This window comes from Chiloscyllium punctatum, chromosome 34, assembly GCF_047496795.1.
Source record: "Chiloscyllium punctatum isolate Juve2018m chromosome 34, sChiPun1.3, whole genome shotgun sequence".
In the NCBI taxonomy this organism is placed as follows: Eukaryota; Metazoa; Chordata; class Chondrichthyes; order Orectolobiformes; family Hemiscylliidae; genus Chiloscyllium; species Chiloscyllium punctatum.
In genome coordinates this window covers 38,128,542-38,156,346 of record NC_092772.1, presented here as the reverse complement: position 1 = coordinate 38,156,346, position 27,805 = coordinate 38,128,542, and the positions used below count along the sequence as shown (strand labels likewise).

Below are 27,805 nucleotides of genomic sequence, written 5' to 3'. Positions count from 1 at the left end.
AGATATGTTCGGGGAATGGCACCGGTTTATTCTTTGGAGGGTTGGTGTGCATATTGGGCTGAATGGACTATTTTCACATTGTTGGGATTCTCGATGACTTGATGTTTCTATTTGTGAATTATTTTTGTTACAGTAAGAAAATAAATTTTCTTAAAATAGTGGAATTTGGAAGTCCTCTGTTACTCGAATTGTAACAGATTCCAAGGCAAGGCTTTTCTGGGTTTATTTAACAGAGGGGCTCACCGCTGTGTCAGAACAGTTTAGGGGCTCGTGTCTGAGATTAGGATAGATATGGACAGGTTTAGACAGATTAAGTAAGGGATTTGAATAGATTTGGTATAAAAGGGCCCAGCAGATTTAAACACTTGTGAATTAATCTCTGAGAACTTTAATCTTAGTGAGAAAATTTGTTTAATTTTGGTTCCTTGTGGTTGGTTAAATTAAAAGTGAGGGAAATGGCTCTTAAGATTGTGGAAGAGGTTCTGGGGTTTGAAGGTGCTTTGTAAGTTCCCCAAAAGGTTTAGAAAGACAGAGGAATGACAGACCTTTCGTGGGAAAAGGTGTGGGAAATTAAGCGAAGCCAGTGACACTGGTGAAAGTAGCAAAGGAGACCCCAAGAAGAGCCGAGGAGCTGCAGGAGAGTACACAGCCCAGGCAGGGACTGGGGATGGAGTTAGTGCCTAATCTGTATAAAGCATTCACCCCTGTGGGTAAAGTTCACTCAGAAAGGTCAGGGGGAGGAGGGCAAGGAGTTATAATTTTGAGAGATACAGGAGTTATGTGACTACAATTTGATTATGTTTACTTTAGCGACGGAAAGGAATAGATATGTACCACAGGACAAGAGTTATAGCTGGGGGAAGGGCAATTATAATGGGGTTAGACAGGATTTAGGATGCATAGGGTGGGGAAGGAAACTGCAGGGGATGGGCACAATTGGAATGTTATTCAAGGACCAGCTACTGCGTGGCCTTGATAAGTATGTACCTGTCAGGCAGGGAGGAAGTGGTCAAGCGAGGGAGCCGTGGTTTATGAAGGAAGTTGAATCTCTTGTCAAGAGGAAGATGGAGGCTTATGTTAGAATGAGATATGAAGGCTCAGTTAGCGCTCTTGAGACTTACACGTTAGCCAGGAAGGAGCTGAAGACAGGGCTAAGAAGAGCCAGGAGGGGACATGAGAAGTCATTGGCAGATAGGATCAAGGAAAACCCTAAAGCTTTCGACAGGTGTATCAGGAATAAAAGAATGACTAGAGTAAGATTAGGGCCAATCAAGGACAGGAATGGGAAGTTGTGTGTGGAGTCTGAGGAGACCGGGGAAGTGCTAAACAAATATTTCTCATCAGTATTCACACTGGCAAAAGACAATGTTGTTGAGGAGAATACTGAGATACAGGCGACTGGACCAGACAGGATTGAGGTTCACAAGGAGGAAGTGTTAGAAATTCAGGAAAGTTTGAAAATAGATACATCCCCTGGGCTGGATGGAATTTATCCTCGGATTCTCTGGGAAGCCAGGGAGGAGATTGCCGAGCCTTTGGCTTTGATCTTAATGTTGTCACTGTCTACAGGAATAGTGCCAGAAGAATGGAGGATACCAAATGTTGTCCCCTTGTTTAAGAAGGGGATTAGAGAAAGCCCTGGTAATTATAGACCAGTGAACCTTACTTCAATTGTGGGTAAAGTGTTAATGTGTTAGTGTTAAAAGGTTAAAGGAGATAAGATTTATAATCACCTTGAGTGGAGCAAGTTGATTAGGGATTACAGGTTACAGAGGGACATAGATAAGCTGCAGAGCTAGGCGGAGAGGTGGCAAATGGAGTTTAATGTGGAAAAGTGTGAGGTGATTCAATTTAGAAGGAGCAACAGGAAAGCAGAGTACTGGGCTCATGGTAAGATTCTTGGTCGTGTTGATGAGCAGAGAAATCTTGCACATAGATTTATGAAAGTTGTAACCCAGGTTGATAAGTTTGTTAAGAATGCATTCGGTGTGTTAACTTTTATTGGGAGAGGGATTGAGTTTTGGAGCCACAAAGTCATGCTGCAGCTGCACAAAACCCTGATGTGGCCACATTTGGAGAATTGTGTACAGTTCTGGTCACCGCATTATAGGAAGGATGTGGAAGATTTGGAAGGGCTCAGAGGAGATTTACTAGGATGTTGCCTGGTGTGGATGAAAGGTCTTATGAGGAAATGCTTAGCTCTGTCCCTCCGTAACCTGGAATATCCTTCAGCACTATCCACAACTCCACTGACCTTAGTGTCATTGCAAATTCGTTGGAGAGAAGAAGGTTGCAAGGCAACTTAATTGAGGTCTATAAGACAATCAGAGGGTTAGATAGGGTGGAGAGGGAGAGCTTTTTTCCTCAGCTGGTGATGGCTAACACGAGGGGACATAGCTTTAAATTGCAGGGTGATAGATACAGGACAGATGTCAGAGGTAGTTTCTTTACTCAGAGAGTAGTAGGGACGTGGAACGCACTCCCTGCAACAGGAGTAGACTTGCCGACTTTAAGGACTTTTAAATGGTGATTGGATAAACATATGGATTAGAATGGAATAGTGTAGGTTAGACGGGCTTCAGATTGGTTCCACAGATCGGTGCAACATTGAGGGCTGAAGGGCCTGTACTGTGCTGGCATGTTCTATGCTCTATGTCTCATTGGTTCAATGTTGGCAAAACAATAAATTCAAACTCGATTGGGTTTTAGTATCCTGGGGAATAAGTTAAACTGATTGGCCAAATTCGAATTGTTGTCAAAACTGCAACCAACTCAGGTATCTATGTCACAGCCAGATGTGACATATTTCCCATTTCTCAGTGCACTCTGAGACTGCTAGCTGGTCATATACACAGGAGATTTTCAGCTCTCAGTACAGATCAGCATTTTCTCTCTCTTAAAGGGACAGTACACACCTTCAACTTCATGACACCTCCCCCCTTTCAGAAAATATCGAACAACCATAATGAAAAGATGGCTTCATTTTTGTTTTTCTCAGTCTTAACCCCATTACACTGAAATACATTGGTCATTAATCTAAATTAATTCCTTTAAATCCACAATAATGCATCTGCTCTCACATTTTTATGACCAGCGACATGTATGATTCCAATGAAATAGTCGCAGATTCTTGTCTTTAAATCATTCTCAGAATGTAAGAGGATTGTGTTCCATGTACACAACTGTCCACACTGCCCATCACATAAACATTAAACTGTTGTAAGGCCGGTACCAAACTCAATCATTCCTTTTCAACGGTGGAGTATTTTCTCTGGTGGGTGTTGAGTTTCTTTGTAAATTCGCCAATTGGCCGTTCAATTCCACCATCATCCTCCTGTAGTAGAACAGCTCCAACTCCGATATCGCTAGCATCGATGGCAACTTTGAAGGGTTTCAAACCATTTAGTGTCTCTAAACCTGGTGTGGTGGTTAATACTGTGGGAAAACTGTCAGGTGCCTCCTGGCATTGTTCTGTCCACCAACATGTTGTGTTCCTCTTCACTAACTCTGTTCGCGGTGCCACTACGCTGCTGAGGTTGGGAATAAATTTCTGGAAGATTCTGTTTAGTCCCAAAAATCAGAAGTTGGTCATGGAAATTCATCGATGGCCTCGTCTTTGCGTTCCTTGGGGTCAACCTTCCATGACCGACGTTATGTCCCAAGAATGTCCCCCCACCTTCGCAAATTCTGCTTTCTTTAAGTTTATTACCAGTTTGGCTTTCCATAATTGTTCAAAGAGCCCTGCCAACTGGACCATGTGGTCTTTCCATCACTCACTAAAGATCACGACATCATCCAGAGAGACTGTACAGTTTGTTAACCCAGCTACAAGTCTGTTCGTGAGTCTTTGGAATGTGGCTGGTGCGCTCTTCATTCCAAAGGGCATCACTTTGAATTGATATCACCCATTTGGGGTTACAAACACAGAAACATCTTTCACTTTCTCTGATAAAGGTACCTGCGAGTAACCAGGCAGTCAGTTCAACCTGGTGATGTAACTGGCTTGTCCAACTATCTCTATACCGTCCTCCAGACTTGGGATTGGGTCTGAGTCTGATTTTGTTCTGGCATTGACCTTCCGATAGTCCACAGAAAATGGCTGAGCCCTGTAAGGTTTGGGAACGCACACGATCGGCGAACCCCCCTCACTCTGACGCAGTTCGATGGTATCTTCATTGAGCATCATATCCACTTCCTTCTGGACCTGTGTGGCTTTGAGAGGGTTAAGTCTGTAGGGGTGTTGTTTTATTGGAACAGCATTCCCTCCTTCCAGCTCATGCACAATAGTATTCGTCCTCCCCATCTTATTCCTGCATATGCCCTCATATTGCTGTAACAAACCTTTCAGCTGGGTTCTTTGCTCCTGAGACAGTTAGCTCACTAACCTATCCCACTCCTCAAGGATTTCCTCATTGTTTAACATATTTTGAGACACATCGAACTCCACGAAATCTAGATTTGATTCCTCACTCTGTGGGGCAGTAATTAATATCTGTTTCTCCAGTTCCAGAGATTAGATTAGATTCCCTACAGTATGGAAACAGGCCCTTCAGACCAACAAGTTCATACCAACCCTCTGAAGAGTAACCCACCCAGACCCATTCTCCTAACCTATATTTACACCTGACTAATGCACCTAACACTATGGGACAATTTAGCATGGCCAATTTACCTGACCTGCTCATCTTTGGACTGTGGGAGGAAACTGGAGTACCCGGAGGAAACCCACGCAGTCACAGGCACAATGTGCAAACTCCACACAGACAGTCGCCCGAGGCGGGAATCGAACCCTTGCCCCTGGCGCTGTGAGGCAGCCGTGCTAACCACTGAGTCACCGTGCCGCCCCCAGTCTCTATTATAGTCATATTCACACAATATCCCCGACACTGTTATTTTTCTATCCGGCATCTTTACCAGAGAGTTTTCCTGACTCAACTTTTTCTCAAAATGTGAGGGACCACTAAACCAGGCTTTGAAGGGATCTCCTACCCCTGGGAACAACACTAATATGTCACCCTCCCTCTCGGGAAAACGCCTGAGTCTGAGAGTTCTTATCTGCCACCTGCTTCATTCTATGCTGTGTCCCTTCACTGTCTCGCTAACTCACCGACCCAATATAATCTCTCCCTCACCTCAGATACATCATCCAAATGGGAGCTCTCTGACTTTGGGCCAGTTCATTTCTCTTTAATTCATTCCAAATGGCCTCTCCCTTCATGCCTGAATATTATCTCAAAGGGAATGAACTGAGTCAATTCATTTGGGGCATCTCTAATGGCAAACAATACGAATGGGAAACCTTTATCCCAATCATTCGGGTCATCCTAACAGGACGTTCTTAACATGGTCTTCAGGGTCTGATCTCACCTTTCTAAAACTCCCTGGGATTCAGGATGGTACCCACTGGATTTAAAGAGCTGGATGTCTAAACTATCCAGGACGTTCTTAAACAGCCGAGCGGGAAAATTAGACCCTTGCTCTGACTGAATCTTTCTGGGTAGCCCATACCGTGGGAGGAAAGTTACTAACTCCTCTCCCACCCTATTTGCCTTGGTACTCCGTAATGGAATAAGAACATAGAACATCGCAAGGTCCAGCACAGAACAGGCCTTTTGGCCCACGATATTGTGCTGAGATTTAATCCGAATGTAAAATATAGTAACTTAACCTACGCACCCCTCAACTCACTGCTCTCCATGTCCAGTAGTCGCTTAAATGACTCTGCTTTCACCACCACCGCTGGCAACGCACTCCATACACTCACAACTCTCTGCGTAAAGAACCTAGCTACCTCTGACGTCCCCTCTATACCTTTCCCCTAATATCATAAAGCTATGACCCCTCATACCAGTCAATCCTACCCTGGGGAAAAGTCTCTGGGTACTGACTCTATCCATGCCTCTCATTACCTTGTACACCTCGATCAGGTCTCCACTCTTCCTCCTTCTCTCCAGAGAGAAAAGTCTGAGCTTATTCAACCTCTCTTCATAAGACAAGCCCTCCAGTCCAGGCAGCATTCTGGTAAACCTTCTTTGTACCCTCTCCAAAGTCTCTGTATTTTTCCTATAGTCAGACAACCAGAACTGGACACAGTATTCCAAGTGTGGTCTCACCAGGGACTTGTAGAGCTGCAGCAAAACCTCACAGCTCTTAAACTCGATCCCCTTGGTAATGAAAGCCAAAACACCATGTGCTTTCTTAACAACCCTATCTACTTGGGTGGCAACTTTGAGGGATCTATGTACTTGAACACCAAAATCCCTCTGTTCCTCCACACTGCCAAGAATCCTGACTTGAATCCTATATTCAGCATTCGAGTTTGACCTTCCAAAATGCATCACTTCGCATTTGTCTGCAGTCTGAGTAAGGAAACCCTCCTGAACACACCTGACAAAAACAGCTCCATCCAAACCATCGGCACTAAGGAGGTTCCAGTCAATATTGGGAAAGTTGAAGTCACCCATAACAACAACCCTGCTACATCTACATTTTTCCAAAATCTGTCAGCCTATGAGTTCTTCAATCTCTCTACTGCTATTAGAGGGTCTGTAGAAAGCCTCCAATGAGGTGGCTGCTCCCTTGCTGTTCCTAACTTCCACCCATACTGACTCAGTAGACAAACCTTTCTCACCAACCTGTGTTTCTGTAGCTGTGATGCACTCTCTGATTCGCAATGCTACACCACCTCCTCTTCTTCTACCCTCCTTGTTCTTTTTAAATGTTCTAAACCCTGGAACATCATTCCTGCCCGTGTGAAACCCACGTCTCCGTTATGACCACAACATCATAGCCCCAAGCCCCAAGTTCATCACTCTTATTTCAGACACTGCTTGTGTTCAAGCAGACACACTTTAACCAATCCCTTTGTTCCATCAGGTGAGAAACCTTCCCGATAGATTCACCATATCCTGTCACTGCCCCATCTACAACTGCCCCCCTCTCAGATATGTCGCTCTGATTCCCAACTCCTTCCTAGAATGGCACCTTCAGGAAAATGACACGGACAATTAGCCATTTGGACTCCGAACTGACTTGAAGGTAGGAGACGGAAGGTGGTGATGGAGGGTAGCCTTTCAGACTGAACGCCAGTGACCAATGGTGTGCCACTGGGATGGGTGCTGGGTCCACTGCGTTTGTCATGTATATAAATAGATTGGATATGAACAGTCGAGGTATGGTTTGTAAGCTTGCAGATGACACCAAAATTGGAGGCGTAGTGGGGAGTGACAAAGGTTGTCTCAGGGTACAATGGGATCTTGATCAGATGAGCCAATGGGCCGAGGTGTGGCAGATGAACTTTAATTTAGATCAATGTGAGGTGCTGCATTTTGGAAAGGCAAATCAGGGCACGATTTATACACTTAATGGTAAGGTCCTAGGGAGTGTTGCTGAACAAAGAGACCTTGGAGTGCAGGTTCATAACTCCTTGAAATTGGATTCACAGGTAGATAGGATAGTGAAGAAGGTGTTTGGTACGATTCCCATTATTGGTCAGAGTATTGAGCATGGGATTTGGGATAACAGGTTGTGATTGTACAGGACATTGATTCGGCCCCTTTTGGAATGTTGTGTTCTCTGCTCAAAGGAAGGATGTTGTGGAACTTGAAAGGGTTCAGAAAAGATTTACAAGGATGTTGCCAGGGTTGGAGGATTTGAGCTATAGGGAGACGCTGAATAGGCTGGGACTGTTTTCGCTGGAGTGTTGGAGGCTGAGGGGTGATCTTATAGAGGTTGATAAAATCATGAGGGGTATAGATAGGGTAAATAGACAAGGTTATTTCCCAGGGGTGGGGGAGTCCAGAACTAGAGGGCAGAGGTTTAGGGTGAGATGGGAAAGATATAAAAGGGACCTAAGGGAACTTAAATGCCTTTCCAAGTAGATTTTCCACACATATTGAAACCTCTGCCTTTACGACCTCTCTCAAACCAAAACAAGAGCCAACTAACCTTGTTAAAGGAGCAGCATCATCGCACAATACAAAGAGGAATTGTAAGGTTTATGTTTGAACTTTGGTTCTTTACTTCTCTGCTTTGTCCCGAAGATTATGGGCCTCTGTCCATTTCTACCTTCGACTGTGTCCGGAACGGTGGCCTTGTACACTTTCCACTGTCCTCATGTACTTGAGTACACATGACAATAAAGGAAATCTAATTCCCTGGAAATTAGTGACATTTCATTCTTCAAAATAGATTCTGTTGTGTAATAATCCTCAGAGGAAAATAGTTCATTTGCTGCTTGTTCAGATCACTGAAACTAATGTAATTAGTGATTCAACCAGCTTTATATTCTCACCAGAACGTCAGCTTCCAAATAACATGAACTTGTGTTGACAATATTACTCTATTTATGTGGACAGATCATTGCCTCCCCAGGAACAGCCAGACGTGACTGGGACAGAATGAAATACTCAGCCATCTTACAGGCAGTGCGCATTTACTACCCAATTCTTGCAGCTGTTGGTATCATTGGTAAGTCTTTTAAATGATCCAGCAAAAACTGAAGGAACAGTGATGTGTTTCCAAGACAGGAAGGTGAGTTGCTTGAAGGGAACTTGTAATTTTTCACCACATCTACTGTAATTGAGTTAATATATTAATCTGAGGTAATTGTTGTGAGTTAGCAGACATGCATGGTGGCTCGGTGGTTAGCACTGCTGCCTCACAATGTCAGAGATCCGGCTTCAATTACACCCTCAGGTGACTGTCTGTAAGGAAGTTGCACATTCTAGCCATGTATGTGTGAATGGTGAATTGGGCGTGCAAAATTACCCATAGTGTCCAGGGATGTGTAAATGAGCTGCATTATTCGGGGGAAATGCAACAGGGTAGGTGCCTGCTTCGACACTGTACAGTTTCTATGTTAAGCGAACGTCATTGCTATGACTCCGATAATGAAAAAGGTCTCCCTTTCTTTATTTTTCATCCAGTTAACTCCGAGGCAATTGTGATCCTGATTCGAGGCAATTGTGGGCTCTCCAAATGCGTCACTCGCTATTTGTTGGCAATGACTTTTGCAGATCTGCTCCTTGTCATCCTTAATATCTTACTGGACCGAGTTAATGTTCTGCATTTCCCGGTTACTTTCTTATCCATCACTCCTGTCTGTGCGTTGAGAACCGTTCTGTTTCTTGCAGCTCTGGACGGTTCAGTTTGGTTCACAGTTGCTTTCACATTTGATCGGTTTGTACTGATCTGTTGCCAGAAACTAAGCGCAAGATATTGTCACGAGAGAACTGCTTTTGTCGTTATAGCAACGGTGAGTGCGGTGGGTTGTTTGCGGTCAATTACTTGGTATTTTGTATTTGTTCCTGCAATTATTATTGACAATGTGCCGTGGTTTTGCATGACAGTACCAGACTACTATACATCGTTATTTTGGAAAGTGTATGTCTGGATAGACACCACATTTATACCTTTGCTCCCAATTGCATTGATTTTGATATTCAATGCTCTGACTGTTAGGCACGTTATAGCAGCCAATCGCGTCCGCTCACGGCTCCAGATCCATGCAAATGGAGGGAATAATACTGATCCAGAGGTGGTAAACCGGAGAAAATCCATCATCTTGCTCTTTGCGTTGTCCGCTAATTTCATATTGTTCTGGATGACACATGTCATACGCCGTTTCAGCTTTCAAGAGGTAAATTATAATTATGAAGACAAGACTTTAAATACTCCAACGTTTGTCTTCCAAGAAATTGGATTCATGTTACGGCTTCTAAATTCATGCACCAACACCTGCATTTACGCTCTAACACAGACTAAATTCAGAGAGGAGTTAATCGATGGAATCAAATATCCATTTACTCGACTTGTTAAGGTCTGCAATCAGAATACACATTTGACCACTCTTTGAAAATGTATTTTCAGCCACAAAACAGGATCTCCGCTTTGGAACAGCTTGTGGAACTTCCCCTGGTGGCATCAACTGAGAGGAATTCTATGTCCTAGTAGAGTCATAGAGTCATAGAGGAGTACAGCACGGAAACAGACCCTTCGGTCCAACCCGTCCATTCTGACCAGATATCCCAACCCAATCTAGTCCCACCTGCCAGCACCCGGCCCATATCCCTCCAAACCCTTCCTATTCATATACCCAACCAAATGTCTCTTAAATGTTGCAATTGTACCAGCCTCCACAACTTCCTCATTCCACACCCTCTGTGTAAAAACGTTGCCCCTTAGGTCTCTTTTATATCTCTCCCCTCTCACCCTAAATCTATGCCCCCTAGTTCTGGACTCCCCCACCCCAGGGAAAAGACCCTGTCTATTTACCCAATCCATGCCCTTCATGATTTTATAAACCTCTATAAGATCACCCCTTAGCCTCCGATGCTCCAGGCAAAACAGCCCCAGCCTGTTCAGCCTCTCCTTGTAGCTCAAACCCTCCAACCCTGGCAACATCCTTGTAAATCTTTTCTGAACCCTTTCGAGTTTCACAACACCTTTCCGATAGGAAGGAGACCAGAATTGCACGCAATATTCCAATAGTGGCCTAACCAATGTCCTGTACAGCCGCAACATGACCTCCCAACTCCTGTTTATAACATTTCTCTCCATATCAGGAATTAGCCAAGAAAAACAATCTCTGAATTACCTCCAAAGAAATCACAACTTTCCTGAAATAAGGGGACCGAAACTGCCCACAGTGCTCCAGACAGGATCTCAGCAGCACCTTTCACAGTTACAGGATGATTTCCATGTTCTTATACTCCAAGCTTCTGAAAGTAAGGGCCAATATTCTGTTCACCTTCCTGCACGCTGTGTGCTAGCTTTCTGTCTGCCTCCTGTCCTTGAGGCTGCTTCGCTATTTCCGCACTGGAACAGAATGAACACAGGAAAATTGTTGCTGTAGGATTGTGTGTTGTAAAAAGCCTCGAAACAATTATTTTCTGTTGAGATTCTCCAACAGCAACAGGTTTCAACTCATTTAGAGAACAAGAGACAAGTCTTCGAGTATTCACAGTGATTGTGACCAGGCTGGTGATTTCATTGGAGATTAATCCTTTTGCCCAGACAATGCAGCTTTCCCTCACACTGAGATTGGACAGAGGGGAGTAATTCATGGAAGGAAGAGAAAAGAACTGAAGACGCTGGACCAAGAGAAGCAAGTCGTGCAAACCAGTGGGGAGGGAATTGGAGATTAAATTTCACTTTGAACAGGGATCACATTTGATGAGGAACATGAACTCAGCTTCTCCCTGCACAGCTCCTGCCTGAGAACCTCCGTGCTGCCAGCATTTTCCAGTTCTACACTCAATCTTGAGCATTCCCAATATTTTCGTGTTAATTGAACAGTCAGCATTTGTGTGAATGTAAACTACATAATGGAATTAGAATTTTCTCCCTATCAGTCTGATGGCCGCACTCTCTGCAATGTGGTTTTCAGTCATTTGGAAAGGACACTGAAACCAGCAAGGTCAGCTTTGTCAGTCCAATGTTCACTTTGTTTAATGCCCGGTGCATTAATAACCAACTCCACCAATCAGTGATCAGGGACAGACACATCCAGCTTGGACAGTCTGGGTGAGACCAGCAGTGGTGGTCCATACCTCTGAGCTAGGAGACTCGAGGACAAGTTCTCCAAAGGTGTATAATAATGTTGGGAAGAAAATATCTACAAAAACTAATGGACAGTCTTTGAACCATTGTAGTAGGGACCAACTGACACCATCCCAATAAACCCTGAACAAACAGAACAGCTGAACTGTAACCTCCAGCTGATCCAACAATTCACGAGTTCCACAATTCAAAGCAACACATCCTTTGGTCAGTCAATGCTTACACTCAGTGAGTAACAGCTAGTGTACCTCACCTGAGAGCTGAGACTGCCCCCTGCTCTGTACGTTCCTAGCTCTGAGCTGTGCAGAATGGTTTTTTTTCTCTTACATTGATTAAAGTGAATTTGGATTTCACTTTAAACATTTTATGAACTCATTATTTGTTAAACTTGTCAGAATTCTGTATGTCTGTGTGCTTCATCAACACTTAGCAGCAGAGGGAGGTCAGGGTGTGTGTGAGAGAGACTGTGTGTGTGTGCCTGTGTGTGAGTGTATGTGTGTCTGTGTGCATGTATGTGTTTGTGTGTGCCTCTGTGTGAATGTATGTGTGTGAGTATATGTGTGTGTCTGTGTGTATTTGTGTGTGTACGTATCTGTGTGTGTTTCTGTGTCTGTGCATCTGTGTGTGTATCTGCGCGTGTCTGTTTGTGTATCTGTGTGTGTATCTCTGTACGTGTGTGTGTATCTGTGTGTGTGTGTGTGTCTGTGCGTGTGTCTGTGTGTTGTATCTGTGTGTGTATGTGCGTGTGTGTATCTCCGTGTGTGTTGTATCTGTGCGTGTGTCTGCGTGCGTATCTGTGTATGTGTGTATAACTGTGTGTGTGAGTGCATGTGTCTGTGTGTGTCTGTGTGTAACTGTGTGTGGGTGTGTGTGTTTATATTTGTGTGTGGGTGTAAATCTGCGTGTGTGTGTCTATCTGTGTGTGTGTATCTCTGTGTATGTGCGTGTGTGACTCTGTGCGTGTGTATGTGTGTATCTGTGTGTAAATGTGTGACTGTCTGTGTGAGTGTGTGTATCTGTATGTGTGGGTGTGTGTGTGTGTGTAATTGTGAGTTTGGGTGGGTGTGTCTGTATCTGTGTTTGTGTGTAGCTGTGTGTGTGGGTGTGTATATCCGTGTGTGTATCTGTGTGTGTGACTGTGTGTGTGTATCTGTGTGTGTGTGTAACCATGTGCGTGTGAGTATGTGTGTATATCTGTGTGTTTGCGTGTAGCTGTGTGTGTATCTGTGTGTGTGAATGTGTATCTGTGTGTGTGGGTGCGTGTGTCTGTGGGCGTGTGTGTATGTAAATCTGTGTGTGTGTGTGTGTGTGTGTATGTATCTGTGGATATGTGTGAGTGTGTGTGTGTCTGGGTGTGTCAGTGTGTGCGTGCGTGTGTGTCAGTGTGTGTGTGGGTGTTTGTGCGTGCGTGTCTGTGTGCGTATCTGTGTGTGTGTGTCAATGTGTGCGTATCTGTGTGTGCGTCTGTGTGTGTGTATATCTGTGTGTGTGCGTGTCTGTATCTGTGTGTGTGTGTGCGTCTGTGTTTGTGTATCTGTGTGTGTCTGTGTGTGTCTGTGTGTGTGTATCTGTGTGCGTCTGTGTGTGTGTGTGTGAGATATTTAGAATCCCAAGTGAAGGTGGATCATTCTGTGACTGCGTGAGTGACTGATATTTACAGAGTCCAGCAGAAGGATATTGCTGGCATTTTAACTTCAAAAATATCCTTTATTCAATAAAAACATTGTGTATGTACACCGTCACAAACACAGCTCGATTCTGTACGGCATCACCTCAAAGGAACAAACAAGCATTGGAGTTTGTCTCCCTCCAAACAAATCAAAGCCATCTCTTACTTGAAGAAGACAATATTTCCATCTTTTGAAACCTGGGGAAGATTCAATGACTGAACGGACCCTCATTTAACCGAGGGAGAAGGAGCTCAGGCACTGGTCAATCCTCACTTTGCTTTAGCAGCAGCTGTCCCTGGGCTTTAATGGGTCCTGCAGCACATAGTCATGGCCCTTGGGATGTGACCGTCCACAACACTCAGTTGGGGTCAGCTGCTTTTTTCTGGACGACCAACAGGTTTGAAGCAGACTAAAGAGCATCTCCCAGCGAGTTGATGGCCCTCCAGGAGCAGGCACCAGGCATTGTTGGTCTCGGTTCGCATCCCGCACAGATTCCCACGTCACCGAGCTGCTCGCGACGAACATCAACACAAACCACAAACCACTGCATCTTCCTCCAGATTCCCTTCACAAAGGCACAGTCCAGCATTTTCAAGGACAGCGTGCAATTGTACAGTCCAACTGGACGTGCATTAAGGCTCTCACAGGTAGGGCCCTTCTCACCAACAGCCAGCTGATGTTATGGTGTTGGTGAGAACGTTCTGCTGGTGGGACATTCTGCTAAATGATTTTGACCGTCTGCTCAGTGAACCACCCGACATGATCCACCCTCTCCCTTCCCCGCAGGGTCTCGAGGACGCTGTGTGCTGATCAGGTTGTGATGGACTGGTGGGTAAAGGGGTTTCTCTTTGCAAATTTCTCCAGGAGGGACAGGTGATGAGGAACAGTCCAACCTCTTTGAGCGTTCCACCACAATGTGTCCAGTCCCATCCTTCACAACCCCAGGGGACAGGTCAAACCTCAGTACACAGCGACACTTGGTGTTTCTGTACCAAAGATCTAGGTACAGCTTGATGCATTTGCAGACAAAGATGGCCGTCAGGAGGAGAGTAACATCCTGGGTGGTCTCCTTGCCTTATCCAGAACTTTGGACATAGTGGACCAGCAGACAGGGTCCATCTTTGACCTCCAGATGAAGAAGAAGAGATTTCCAGTGACTGAAACAGCACAGTTCCTGGGATGGGTCAGACCCGCGCCATGTCCAACAGAGAGAGATAGTGCCTCACACCCGATCCCGAACTCTTTACCCAAAGCGGAAAGGGAGCAGTGCTCTCAAAGCTCAGTTCCTGCCTTACCTTGGCAATACGCCCCTGTTCATGGCTTCGCTTTGGCCTTGATTTGCCTTTCCTCCCAAGGTCAGTTTGACCCCGATGCAGATACCCATGAGTCTGTGCAGTGACAGCACTTCCAAGCAGAAAACAGAAAATCCATCCATGTGCAGGAAGGCTTTGACCTGGTGGCTCCCACTGTCCGGAATAGTTACACTCCCTGAGGCTCCCATCCTTCCCAATGGAGCAGCAAAAGGTTCCGTACCAATTCCAAACGAGGCTAGAGAGAGTGGGCAGCACTGTCTGACTCCAGAGCTGATCGGGAAACTTCCGGATTCCCACCCATTGATTGAGACTGAGTGAACGATGCTGGGGTAGAGCAGTCGGATCCAATTGCCCGATTCCCGCCCCGAAGCTGATTTTGGAGAGCACGTCCCTGGTGTGGATCTGCGAGACCTTGTCAAAAGCCTTCTGCTGGTACAGGCTGATGAGGCAGGCACAGAGCCTCCCTTGTCCTCCAGGTCGGCGATTCTTTCCCTGAAGTGAACAAGGCTCTCTGAGATTGTCCTGCCCAGTACAGCATGTACCTGGTCGGGGTGATTCACCAGTCTCTGACAGACCTGACCCAGTCGGTGATGACTAGGGGCAGGATTTTGCAGTCTGCATTCAGCAGTGAAGTTGGTCACAGGACAGTCCGCTTCACCACAAACTGCTGTTCAATCACCTCTGGGGGTTTAGAGACTCACACACACACCACCTGTTGGAAGGTGCCTTTTACTCAATAAGGTTTAAGAAGTAGCAATTGACACATCCCACGTCAGATGGAAGATGAGCCAGAACAGTCAAGGATGTTGTGTGCTGTCAGAGGGGAATCAGGGATCTCGATCTTGTGGAGGAATCATCCTGCTCCCTTGTCTTTCTGAAATAAACATTCAACAAGTTCGACACTGACCTGTCGGCCAGTACTAAACATCAAATGGTCATCAATGGTGGTTCTATCACTGCACAGGTATTCCAGAGACCCAGGTAAAGTTCTGAATACTGGAGATCAGACCCACCAGAGCTGTCCAGGGTGGTCACAATCTAAGGAATTGCAAAGGGAATATGGAGACAAACATGGAGGACATTGTCAAAGATTAGGATCAATGATTGAATTTCCTTCCTGGGGAATATCAAAATGACCTGGAAGAGTTATTGTGATCACATGGGGAGAGCTGTGGAACTAAGCTGGGAAGTATGACCTGAATTATGCCTGATCTGGGAATAGGAGATGCTGTTCTGATTAAGCAACATCCATCGAGGCCTAACCCTCTAACGTTGGCCCAGGTTCAAAAGGAGAGTGAACACATGTGCCAATACGATATACCTGAAGAGAGTTACAGTGACGAGAGCTCACCAATAGTAATGGGGCCAAAGTCGGACAGGACCCAATAATTATGTGTGAACCATCACAAAGTTAATTCAGTTACAAAGACTGTTGCACTTCCGATTCTGCATTTGAGAGATTGACCCTCTGTTAGTGCTGCATTCCCTTGATCCTGACGCTCAATCATTGAGGCACTCCCTCAGCACTGACCGTCCCACAGTGCAGCACTCCCTCAGTACTGACCCTCTGACAGTGTGGCACTCCCTCAGCACTGACCCTCGGATAGAGTCTGAGATTTGGGATGTTTCTTTAACAGCTGTGAAGTCCCTTTTGTTACAGATTCAAATTCATTTCAGTGAAATTTCCAATTCTGCATCTTCCTTGCCAGGAGATGTCAGTGTAACCATTCCCTGTGACCCTGATAGATACAGACATCCCCAGAACCCTCCCCAATGTAAACAGGAACTACATGACCTTTCCCACAAACATCGCTCTCAATGATGTGACTGGGACATGTCTGGTGTGGGATTTGACTGCTCCGGGATGGTTGATTGTCCAAGGAGAGGTGGTTACATTACCTCTTGCTGGAGTGATTTCGCTGCTCGTTGGATGTTGCCTGAACTGCTGTGCTCTTCCAGCAGCACTAATCCAGTATTTGGTTTTCAGCATCTGCAGTCATTGTTTTTACCTTTTTATCTTGCTGGAGTGTTGTCAGGGCCCATAGTCTTCCCAGTGTCCAGTACCTCCACCCGTTTCTAGATTTTTAGTCACAGAGTCATCGAGATGGACAGCACCCTTTGGTCCAACTTGTCCTTGCCGACCAGGTAACCCAACCTAATCTCGTCCCAACTGCCAGCACTTGGCCCATAGCCCTCTGAACCCTTCTTATTCAGGAAGCCATCCAGATGTTTTTTAAATGGTCATTGTAGCAGCCTCCCCCACTTCCTCTGGCAGCTCATTCCATACACACACCACTTTTTCCCTGGAGAACAGGAGGCTGCGGGGTGACCTTCTGCAGGTTTGGAAGGGCAGAGAGAAAGTGAACAGGCAAGGTCTTTATTTCCCAGGGTGTAGGGTTTTCAAAAACAAGTGGGTATATTTTTAATGTGACAGGGGAAAGATTTAAAAGGGACCTGAGGAACAATATTCTTCACTGCAATATGTCTTTGTTGTGAGCTCTGTTCGGAGCCCTCTCCCATTGCTCCTGTAGCTGTCTAACCTCCCTTTCCAGCTGACCCCAGACAGCTCTGCCTTCATTCCTTTCCTCAATCACTGGGTCAGGGGGTCGCTGCCCATTTATTGCCTGTCCCTAATTGCCCAGGGGGCAGTTGAGCGTTAACTGCATCTCTGTACGTCTGGAGTCATGTGTAGGCCCAGACCAGGTAAGGAGGGCAGTTTCCGTCCTGACAGGACCTTACTGAACCAGATGGGTTTCCCTGACGATCGATTCATGGTCATCGTAGACTCTTATTCCTGATTTTTATCGAATTCAAATTCCACCATCGGCCATGATGGGATTTGAACCCGGGTCCCTGGATAATGATCTCTGTTACAGTCCAACAATAATACCACAAGGCTGCTGCCCCTCCTCCCCAACTCCTCTGTCCTCCCAAACTGAATGCCAAATTCTACCACGTTATGATCACTATTTCCGACAGCTTCTTTTAGCATCATAGAATCCAGAGTGTGGAAACAGGCCCTTCGGCCCAACGTCATCTGAGAAACCTTCCCCATTATTGCCTGGTCCCTGGGCTGGATCCACAATACATTCAGAGAATCCATACAGTGTGGGAGCAGGCTATTCGGTCCATCAAGTCCACATCGACCCTCTGCACAGCATCCTGCCCAGACCCACCCCACCCTCTCCTATCCCTGTAACCCTGCCTTTCCCATGGCCAATCCACCCTAAACTGCACAGCTGTGGGAGGAAACCAGAGCACCCAGAGGAAACCCACGCAGACACGGGGAGAATGTGCAAACTCCACACAGACAGTCACCCCGAGGGTGGAATCGAACCCGGGTTTCTGGTGCTGGGAGGCAGCTGTGGTAACTACTGAGCCACACATAATTGGTTTGGATTGATAATTATTCGAGACATTTTGTTCCAGATACAATTGATCTAGACGGAAAGCTGGAATTTTCTTACTGCCCCCCGACCCTAAGTCCATGGAAGGCGGTGGCCAGTGTGAGGTTGACGGGGTGACAGAATGTCGGCTTTGAGCTAACCCTTTCTCAGCACTGGGCCATTAAACAATTGGGTTTTATTTCTTCCCTGATCTGTGCCTATCTCTGTCAGAGGAGTCAAAAGTCCAATGTTTTTGAGTGAGAGACTAAGATTCCATTTGTGGGTTGGGTTGGCTGGATTCAGATCAATTTATTTGTTCCGTCTCTCAGAAAATCCCTCAGGAAAGGCTCGAGGGCGTTTTACCTGGGACTGAAATGTGACTTGACCGTTTTGGTGAGAGGGCGGTTGGTGTTGCGTGGTTGTGGTTGTGTTTATTTTGTTCAGAACAGGTCTCCTTCACACACCCCCCGTCCCCACCCAGGACTCCGTCACTCACGGAGGGTTCAGGTCCTTGAGGATAAGAGGAAGGAAGTCTTACTGCAGCAGGAGAAGGTGCTGGGGAGACCACATCGAGTCAGAGAGATGTACAGCACCGAAACAGGCCCTTCGGCCCATCCATGCCGGCCAGTTAGCAGAACCTAATATAGTCCCATTTGCCAGCACTTGGCCCATATCCCACGAAACCCGTCCCATTCATATACCCATCCAGATGCCTTTTAAATGCTGTCATTGTACCAGCCTCCACCACTCCCTCTGGCAGCTCATTCCATACACACACCACCCTGGGCGTGAAAAAGTTGCCCTTTTGACCTAATTCAGCTCATGTACCACATGGTGTGAGAAACGTGGCAGTGTCAGACAGGGAGATTGGTTGATGGTGCAGGAATGGGGGCTGGCCATTGGACAGACACAGAAAGATGGGGGAATGTACTCCCCACAAGAGGTATGCCCTATTGAACAGAATCACTCTCATCGAAATGGAAAACACTGTCTCGTTTTGCAACTGACCCAAACCCAAACCCTAGACATAACACTAACCCTATCTCTTACACTAAACCTAACCCTAACCCCAACGCCAACCCTATCCCTAAACCTAACACTAACCCTAACCTTAACTCTAGCCCAAACCCAAAGATTAACCCAAACCATGCCCCGAACCCGAACACCGAACTCTAACCCTAACCTGAACTCTAACCCTAACACAAACCCCGACATTAACCCAAACTGTAACCTAAACCTGAACCTTAACAATTGCCAAACCCAAACCCTAACCTTAACCTAAACCCAAACTCTAATCCGAACTTAAACCTGAAACCTATCCCTCACCCTAACAATAACTCTATCCCGAACCCAAAATCTAACGTTAACACAAACCGTAACTCGAAATCTAACCCCAAATTCTAACAATAACTCAAACACTAAGGCTATCCCAAATCCTCACCCTGAGCCCAATCCTGTCCCTAAACAGAACTCTAACCCTAACGCAAACCCTATCCCTAAACAGAACTCTAACCCTAACCCTAAACTCTAATCCAAACTCAAACCCTAATCTTATCCCTAACCGTAACTCGAACCTGAACCCTAACCCTAACGTGAACCCTAACTGCAACCCTAACATTAACTCTAACCCTAAATCTAACACTAATTTTAACCCCAAACTTAACCCTAAATCTATCCCTAAACTTAAATGTAATCCTAACCCAAACCCGAAAACTAACCTTATCCCTAATGCTGAGCCTAACCCCAACACTAACCCTAAACTTAACCCTATTCCTTACCTTAACCCAAAATGTAATCCGTTCCCTCTCCCTCACCCTCACCCAAAACCTAACCCTATTCCAAACCCTAACCCGAAACCTGAACTGAAACCTAACCCTAATGTTTACCCTAAACCGAACCCTAAACCTGAAGGACAACATTTTCACACAGAGGGTGGTACGTGTATGGAATGAACTGCCAGAGGAAGTGGGTGGAAGCTGGTACAATTATAGCATTTAATAGGCATCTGGATGGGTATATGAATAGGTACATGGGCCAGGTGCTGGCAGGTGGGACTGGGTCAGTTTCGGATATCTGGGCAGGATGGATGTGTTGGACCCAAGGATCTGTTTACCTGCTGTATGATTCTGTGGTGTCACGACAATAAAAATTAATGATATAAGGTCATAAATATAAAGTGTGAAACAAAGGGTGTGGTCTGTGCCATAACCTTCAGTTAATAAACTTGTATTAATAAACAAAGTTGAGAAACAAAGACGTGCTGTTGAGCAGAGACTGAAAACAATTAGCCAGCTCTTGGACTGGAGGGAGTCGAGGTCACACTTTCAAAACTGCTTGGACACCTGCTTGAGAAAGTGGATGCTTTATCACCACAGAAGACAAGGGCTGCCCTGCTGAAGAATTGAAGGAGTTAATCGCAGGAAAACTGTGTGTTCCAACTGCCAGGTAAGGCCAAAGGTAACAAGGAACAGAGCCGTTCCTGTTGAAGAGGAAGCCAGCTGCAGTCTCAAGGGCTGAGGAGCGGTGGATGGAGTTTCATTCAGATCAAAGTGAGGGGCTGCATTTTGGAAAGGCAAACCAGGGCAGGGCTTCGAGACTTAATGGGGGGACCCTGGGAGTGCTCCTGAGCAAGGGCACCTTGGATTTCAGGTTCAAAGCTCCTTGAAAGTGGAGTCACAGGTAGAGAGGATAGCGAAGAAGGCACTTGGTATGCTGTCCTTTATTGGTCAGTGTGTTGAGTACAGGAGTTGGGAGGCCAGGTTGTGGCTGTACAGAACATTGGTTAGGCCACTTTTAAAACATTGTGTGCAATTCTGGTCTCCCTGCTGGAGGAAGGATGTTGTTAAACTCGAAAGGGTTCAGTAAACATTTAAGGGACGCTACCGGGACTGGAGGGTTTGCGCGACAGGGAGAGGCTGAATAAGCTGGGGTATACTGTACCCTGGAGTTTCAGAGGCTGAGGGGGTGACCTGACAGAGGTTTGTAATATCATAAAAAAGACAGACATTGCTGGAAAATCTCAGTTCTGAGGAAGGCTCCCTTAATCCAAAATGTTCATTTGGATTTCTCTCCACAGGCGCTGCCAGACCTGCTGAGCTTTTCCAGCAATTTCTGTTTTCATTTCTGATCTCCTGTACCTGCGGTTCTTTCAGTTTATCAAGTCGTGAGGGGCATGGATAGAGTGAATAGACAAGGTCTTTTTCCTTGGAGTGGGGGAGTCCAGAGTTCGAGGGCATTGGTTTGAGGAGGGAAGGGGAAAGATTTAAAAGGGACTAAAGGGGCACCTTACTCACACAGAGGGTGGTGCGTTTATGGAATGAGCTGCCAGAGGAAGTGGTGGAGGCTGGTACAATTACAGCATTTCAAAGGCATCTGGATGGGTATATGAACAGGAAGGATTTCGAGGAATATGGGCCAAATGCTGGCAAAAGCGAGTCGTTTGGGATATCTGGTCATCATGGACGGGTTAGACCGAAGGGTCAGTTTCCATGCTGTATGACTTCATGACGCCAGGAGGATGATCAACATTTTGGATGAAAGGGACTTTAAGAATCATCAACATATAACCTCAAAGGCCCGAAGGATGTTATTTTGTGCGAGAATCGAACACCTTTAGCAGGACTCCGGAGATCAGCTTGGCATCAGGATGGAACACTGGAGCCCTCCAAAGACGGACCACCATTGGTGGGATTGTTGCCTCGTTCCACCCTTAATCAGGCCATAGTCAGGTCGGGTTGTGAGGTTTAACTCACTTTGTTGACGGGCTGATTTGGGTTGCTGCATGCAAGAAGGATAAAATCATTCTTTCAGCCTTTGATTGTCCCTGAGGTTTCTCAGTCAGGAACCGAATGAATGTGGAGGGATTTCCCCAAGACAGGTGAGGCCTTGTTAACTCAGTGAGTGTTTCAACATCGAATCAGAAAGCACGAAAGAGCTCTCTTGGCCCATTGGCCGGTTAGGGTCCGGAATGTTCTGGCTGGAAATATGGGAGAGGCGGGTACGATGGAAGAGGGCCATTGGATGGTGAGTGGGGAATGAACATAAAACAATGTGCAAAGCTGTGGGGAGAAAGCAGGAGGTTGGCACGAGGTAGTGGCACTGGGTGTAACAGGCTGGTACAGGCAGGGAAGGCCGAATGGCCTCCTTCTGTGGTGAACCATGTCCCTGGTGCTGTGTGAGTGAGTCAGCCCTGTGCCCTGTACAGGGTGCTCTCCCCCAGCCCCTGAGGTATTTGGAAGGCACGTTCCCACCCTGTTCCTGGGAAAGCTGCAGCAGGGTCACAGGGAGTCCATGAGCTGTCGATCCTTTCCCTTGTGATCAGGCAGGAATGGTCACAGAGTTTCTAAAGCATAAGGTACACTGTCTGTCCCTGACCCGACACGGCACAGACTGTGGGAGGGGAATGGGGTGGGGTAAAGCCTGTACTGTGTGGCTGCTGGCAGAGGGCTCGGTCCAACATCTCTGATGGTGTTTTCTGATTTCAGAACAGAAAGAGAGCAGTTTGTGAACACAGACAGCAGCTCACCATCATCCCAGACACATCGACTCTGCAGGGGAAAACATGAAGGTGTTCTTCAGCATTGTCCTGGTCTGTGCTGGGATCACAGCAGGTAAGGAATGATCTGTTTGTGTCACTGATCGGGTTGGGTGATCCTGACGCTATCATTGATGTCCCACTCTCTGGGATTGCCCCTCAAGGTGCTGAGTTACAGTCAGACAGCACAGGAACAGACCCAACCCGTCCAATCCGAACATATTCCCAAATCTAGCTCATCCCACCTGCCTACGTTCGGCCCCTATCCCTCCAAACATTTCTTATTCACTGACTTGTCCAAATGTCTTTAAAACAGAGTAACTGTGTCCACACTCACCACTTCCTCTGGAAGGTCATAGCACACACAAACCACACTCTGTGGATAAAACTTACCCCTCATGTCTTTTTAAATCTTTCTCCTCTCACATTAAAAATATCCCTCGTCGTCTTGAAATCCCCCACACGAGGGAAAAAAACCACCTGCCTTTCAACTTATCTGATCCCCTCATGACTTTATAAACCTCGATAAGGTCACCCATCAACCTCCTACGCTCCAGTGAATAAACTCCCAGCCCATCCAGCCTCTCCTTATAACTCAAACCCACCATTCCAAGGAACATCCTGGGAAATCTCTTCAGGACCCTCTCCAGTTTAACAATATCCTTCTGACAACAGGGAGACCAGAACGGGCCACAGTATTCCAGACGAAGTCTCACGAATGTCCTTTAATATCCCACTCTCCACCTCACTCCACACACCCTTTAATATCCCATCCAGTCTAATCTCACTCTCCCTCCTCACTCCCCACACCCTTTAATATCCCACTCTCCCCCCTCACCCTTTGATATCCCTCGCAGTGTGAGTGAAATGTTTGAGGTTGTGATCGGAATGAGGGGGTGTAATTTGAAAGCACAGTAATGGTCCCTCAGTGAAAATTCCCCTCAAACTGAAACTCCGAGTCTCACTGAATTCTCTGCAATCTCTCCCTTCGCAGGACAATCTCTTCAATGTTTCACGTGTTCAGCCTCCTCCGGTTCCTGCTCACTGAGAGAGAACACTTGCCTGATTGGCATCACCAACTGCCAGACTGTGTCATCCCACACCATCATCGGTAATCCTGCCTTTCTGTTGAAAGCCGACTCTTCCCAGATTGGAGGGAATGGGGCCAGACAGTGTGACGGGAAGTTTCTTTCCCTGTTGGCTGATTGCAGACGTGTCGGCTGGAGACTAGGTTCTGGCTCCTGGTTTCAGTTCCTCCCAGCGCAAACCCACATGGAGCAGGGGTCCTGCTGTGGGACAGGTGGAGTGTCCCTACCTCTGAGGCAGGAGTGCCGGAGTTGACGATCATCCCAGCCCCTGAAGAGGCATAGGGTGATATTCTCCAGAACAGTGAGGTTCTGAAAATATCGCCATGTGATACTGGGTTTATTATTGTCACATGCACTGAGATACAGTGAAAAGTATTGTTCTGTACGATATCCAGACAAATCACACCTTACAGAAGTACATCAGGCTAATGGAACAGAATGCAGAATATAGTGTTCCAGCCACGGGGAAGGTGCAGAGAAACATCAACTCTAACATAGGTACGGTTGGGTCATTAGTCTGATAACAGCGGGGAAGAAGCTGTGCTCGAATCTGTTGGTACATGTTTTCAAACCTTTGTATCTTCTGCCCGATGGAAGAGGGTGGGAGAAAGTATTCCCAGGCTGGGAAGGCGCTTTAATGATGTTAGTTACTTGCCCGAGGCAGTGGGAAGTGTAGATGGAGATAATGGGGGGGAAGGCTGCTTTGTGTGATGGACTGCGCTGTGTTCACATCTCTCTGTAATTTGTTGTGCTCCATACCAAGCTGGGATGCATCCAGATAGGATGCTTTCTGTGGGGCATCGACAGAAATTGTTGCAGACGGGTGAAGCTAAACAAATGATGTGGTGAAGTTCTAACTCCAGCCTGTTTACCGTAGACAGTGGGACTGAGACACTCAGACACATTGATCAACGCTGTGAGAGTCCCTCCGAAGATGTTTCGTTGAGCACTGGAAGAGTGTTTATCTCCCGGAGCAGCCGTCTCTGTGGCTCAGACCTATGTAATGACCAGACAGTAGCAGGTGAGGATCACAGTGAGGTCTGTCAGGATTCAGACCCACATGAAAACCCTGGGGGGGGGGCGGGGAGGTGATGAACGTCAGGTTTGGGGAGTTGTGTTAGGGGGAGGGGATGTGACGATTTGAGGGGAGGATGCTTTTGCCCTTGAATCAAAAAGAAGGCATCTTCTCTTCTTCCCTTTGTGATTTCAGAGCCTGCCAACACCACCCTGAACGGACTGCAATGTTATGGATGCTACAGTCCATCCATGGCCTCCTGCCTGGCCAATCGACAGAAGGTGGAGTGTGTGAGTCTGGAGAATCGCTGTGTGAATGGAACAGGCCAACAGAGATTGTGTACGTAGATACACTGCATCCTCCACTGCTCTCTCCCAACCTCGGTCACTGAGCTTCAGGGTCAATATCGAACTCACTCCCAGCTTTGGGAGATTGAAGGGAGCCATTGTTCAGGAGAATGGAATGATGGGATAGCACAGCACAGGATAGGATAGGATGAGGCCATTCAGCCCATTCCTGTCCACCAGGATGCAGTACTGACTGGGTTTCCTCCTTGACCCAGTTGTCAGTCCACAGTCTGTATGCAGAGGGAGAGGTGAGTCACTGGCTGGTGCTGAATGGGAACATCCTTCAGCCCCAATCTCACCTGGGCCTGGGCCTGGAGCCTGGGTCTGGGCCTGGGTTGATACTCTCCGTGGGCCTCAGCACTTGGCTCGGGACCATCCCCTGACAGGGAACCACTGACAGGGAATGTGCCTGATTCTGGGCCCCTTCCCTAATCCAGCTCTCAGCCCCTGAGCAGCTTTCACCCCCCCCCCCCCCACCCTCCAGGAGGGTGGGTGTCTGGGGGAGGGAGTTTTTGGGCCCCTCGTCTGGCTCTCAGCCTCACAGCCCTCACCCAGACATTGCTCAGAATGTAACATCCTACGGGTATCCCCTGCTTTTGGAAAGTTCACTTTCCCCCACCTGTCTTTTCACAAAGACCTACATTAGTATCTGTTTTCACTCACTGAAAGAAATCCAAAGAGGATTTTCACTTTTACCAGAAAAGGAACTGATTCTTCACTTTGTGCCATTTCGGCTTCTGAAAGGTTTCATCGGAACGCTCTACTTTCCGGATTGCGGAGGAAAGCTGCACATCTCCCCGGGAACCCACCAACCCCAGCCCAGCTCAGTGATCCTCCAATCACAGGCTCCCGCTATCGCTGATCCTCCAATCACAGCCCAGTACACCGATCCTCCAATCGAAGCCTCCCTCTCTCACCGCGCATCCAATCACAGCCTCACGCTCTCACTGACTCTCCAATCATAGCCTCCTGCTCTCACGGATTCTCCAATCATAACCTCCTGCTCTTACTGAGCCTCCAATCACTGCCTCCCGCTCTCACTGACCATCCAAACGTAGCCCAGCAAACTGATCCTCCAATCAAAACCGCTCTCCATCACAAATCGTCCAATCACAGGCTCCTTCTAACACTGACCCTCCAATCACCGCTTCCCTGTATCGCCGAGTCTCCAATCATACCATCCTTCTGTCCCAGACTCTCCAATCACAGGCTTCCTCTCACTCCCTGACCCTCCAATCGCAGTTTCCTCTATCGATGAGCTTCCCATCACAGTCGAGCTCACTGACCGTCTAATCATAGCTCAGGTCATGATCCTCCAATCACAGCCTCCTGCTCTCACTAACTCTCCAATCATACTGTCCCTCTATCTCTGATCCTCCAATAACAGCCTCCCGCTCTCATTGACTTGCTAATCACCGCCTCCCTCTCCCACTGGTCCTCCAATCACAGGCTCCCTCTCCCACTGATCCTCCAATCACAGGCTCCCTCTCCCACTGATCCTCCAATCACAGGCTCCCTCTCCCACTGATCCTCCAATCACAGGCTCCCTCTCCCACTGATCCTCCAATCACAGGCTCCCTCTCCCACTGATCCTCCAATCACAGGCTCCCTCTCCCACTGATCCTCCAATCACAGGCTCCCTCTCCCACTGATCCTCCAATCACAGGCTCCCTCTCCCACTGATCCTCCAATCACAGCTGCCTGCTCTCACTGATCCTCCAATCACAGCCTCCCTCTGTTACTGATCCTCCAATCAGGACAGTGACCCTGTTTCCTGTCAGGGATCCACTCTGTTGCGATGTGATCTGTTCTCTGTTCTGCCCCACAGTGTCAGATGTTGGCCGAGATGTCGTTTTTAAAGGATGTGCTTCGGCGAATCAGTGCGGAGCGCGGATGGATTTGAGTGCATTGGGTTTGTTGCTGAGCGACGTGTCCTGCTGTGAAGGCTCTTTGTGTAATGGAGACCCAGGGATCACCACCACAGTGGATCCAGGTAAAGGTGACACAGACTCGGTGGGAGACACCCAGTGACCATCCCCCCTTCAGATCCCCACTGTCCCCAGGCAATAATGGTGTCTAGATCCTGCACCAGATCCCCTCGGATCGTGCTGCTTCAGTTGGATCCCCTCACTTTAAGCCTCATCGACCAATCCCTCTGATCCGTTTCCCTATTAATCCCTGTTCTCTTTAAATGTATTGAGCTAGCCAACCTAACCATGGCCTGTGGTCGTGAGTTCAACTCCCCATGAGAGACATTTCTTCCCTGTTCTTCACTGGATGTCCCGATCCCCCAGACTACTTCAGGATGTTTTATTCAGGTATGCAACCTTCCTCAAATCTCCTGGTATTTTGGGGTTAGGTGGGGAAGGGGGTCAGTGTGATGGTTACTGCTGAGGAAGGTGGGAAGGGCTCGCAGCATTTTGGAAAAGTAAGTTACCTGCTCCTCACTGCGAGTGATGTTTCTAAATTCTTAGAAGAGCAGAGTCTGATTAGAAGAAGTCAACATGGATTTACTAAGGGGAGATCATGCCTGACAAACCTGTTGGTATTCTTTGAAGAGGTGACAAGTAGGTTAGACCGGGGAAACCCAGTGGATGTGGTCTATCGACTTCTAAAAGCCTTTGATAAGGTGCCACACGGGAGGCTGCTGAGCAAGGTGAGGGCCCATGGTGTTCGAGGTGAGCTACTGTGATGGATTGAGGATTGGCTGTCTGACAGAAGGCAGAGAGTTGGGAAAAAGGTTCTTTTTCAGAATGGCAGCCGGTGACGAGCGGTGTCCCGCAGGGTTCAGTGTTGGGGCTACAACTGTTCACATTATATATTAATGATCTGGATGAAGGGACTGGGGAAATTCTAGCAAAGTTTGCAGATAATACGAAGTTAGGTGGAC

The 27,805-nt window shown here is 47.1% G+C and overlaps 1 protein-coding gene and 1 long non-coding RNA gene across 2 annotated transcripts in view; both read left to right on the top strand.

Moving 5' to 3' along the window:
* Positions 1–9,856, top strand: part of LOC140458716 (uncharacterized) — a 131,520-nt gene extending 121,664 nt beyond the window's left edge. The window contains exons 15-16 of the mRNA XM_072553379.1: positions 8,358–8,469; positions 8,928–9,856. Coding sequence (XP_072409480.1) covers positions 8,358–8,469; positions 8,928–9,856 — 1,041 coding nt within the window. The remainder of the gene's footprint in view (positions 1–8,357; positions 8,470–8,927) is intronic.
* Positions 9,857–23,473: 13,617 nt separating this feature from the next.
* On the top strand, positions 23,474–26,811 carry LOC140459004 (uncharacterized). The gene is made up of 4 exons (XR_011953814.1): positions 23,474–23,576; positions 24,431–24,574; positions 24,764–24,907; positions 26,744–26,811. It is a non-coding gene; the product is annotated as an uncharacterized lncRNA (long non-coding RNA).
* The last annotated feature ends 994 nt before the right edge of the window (positions 26,812–27,805 follow it).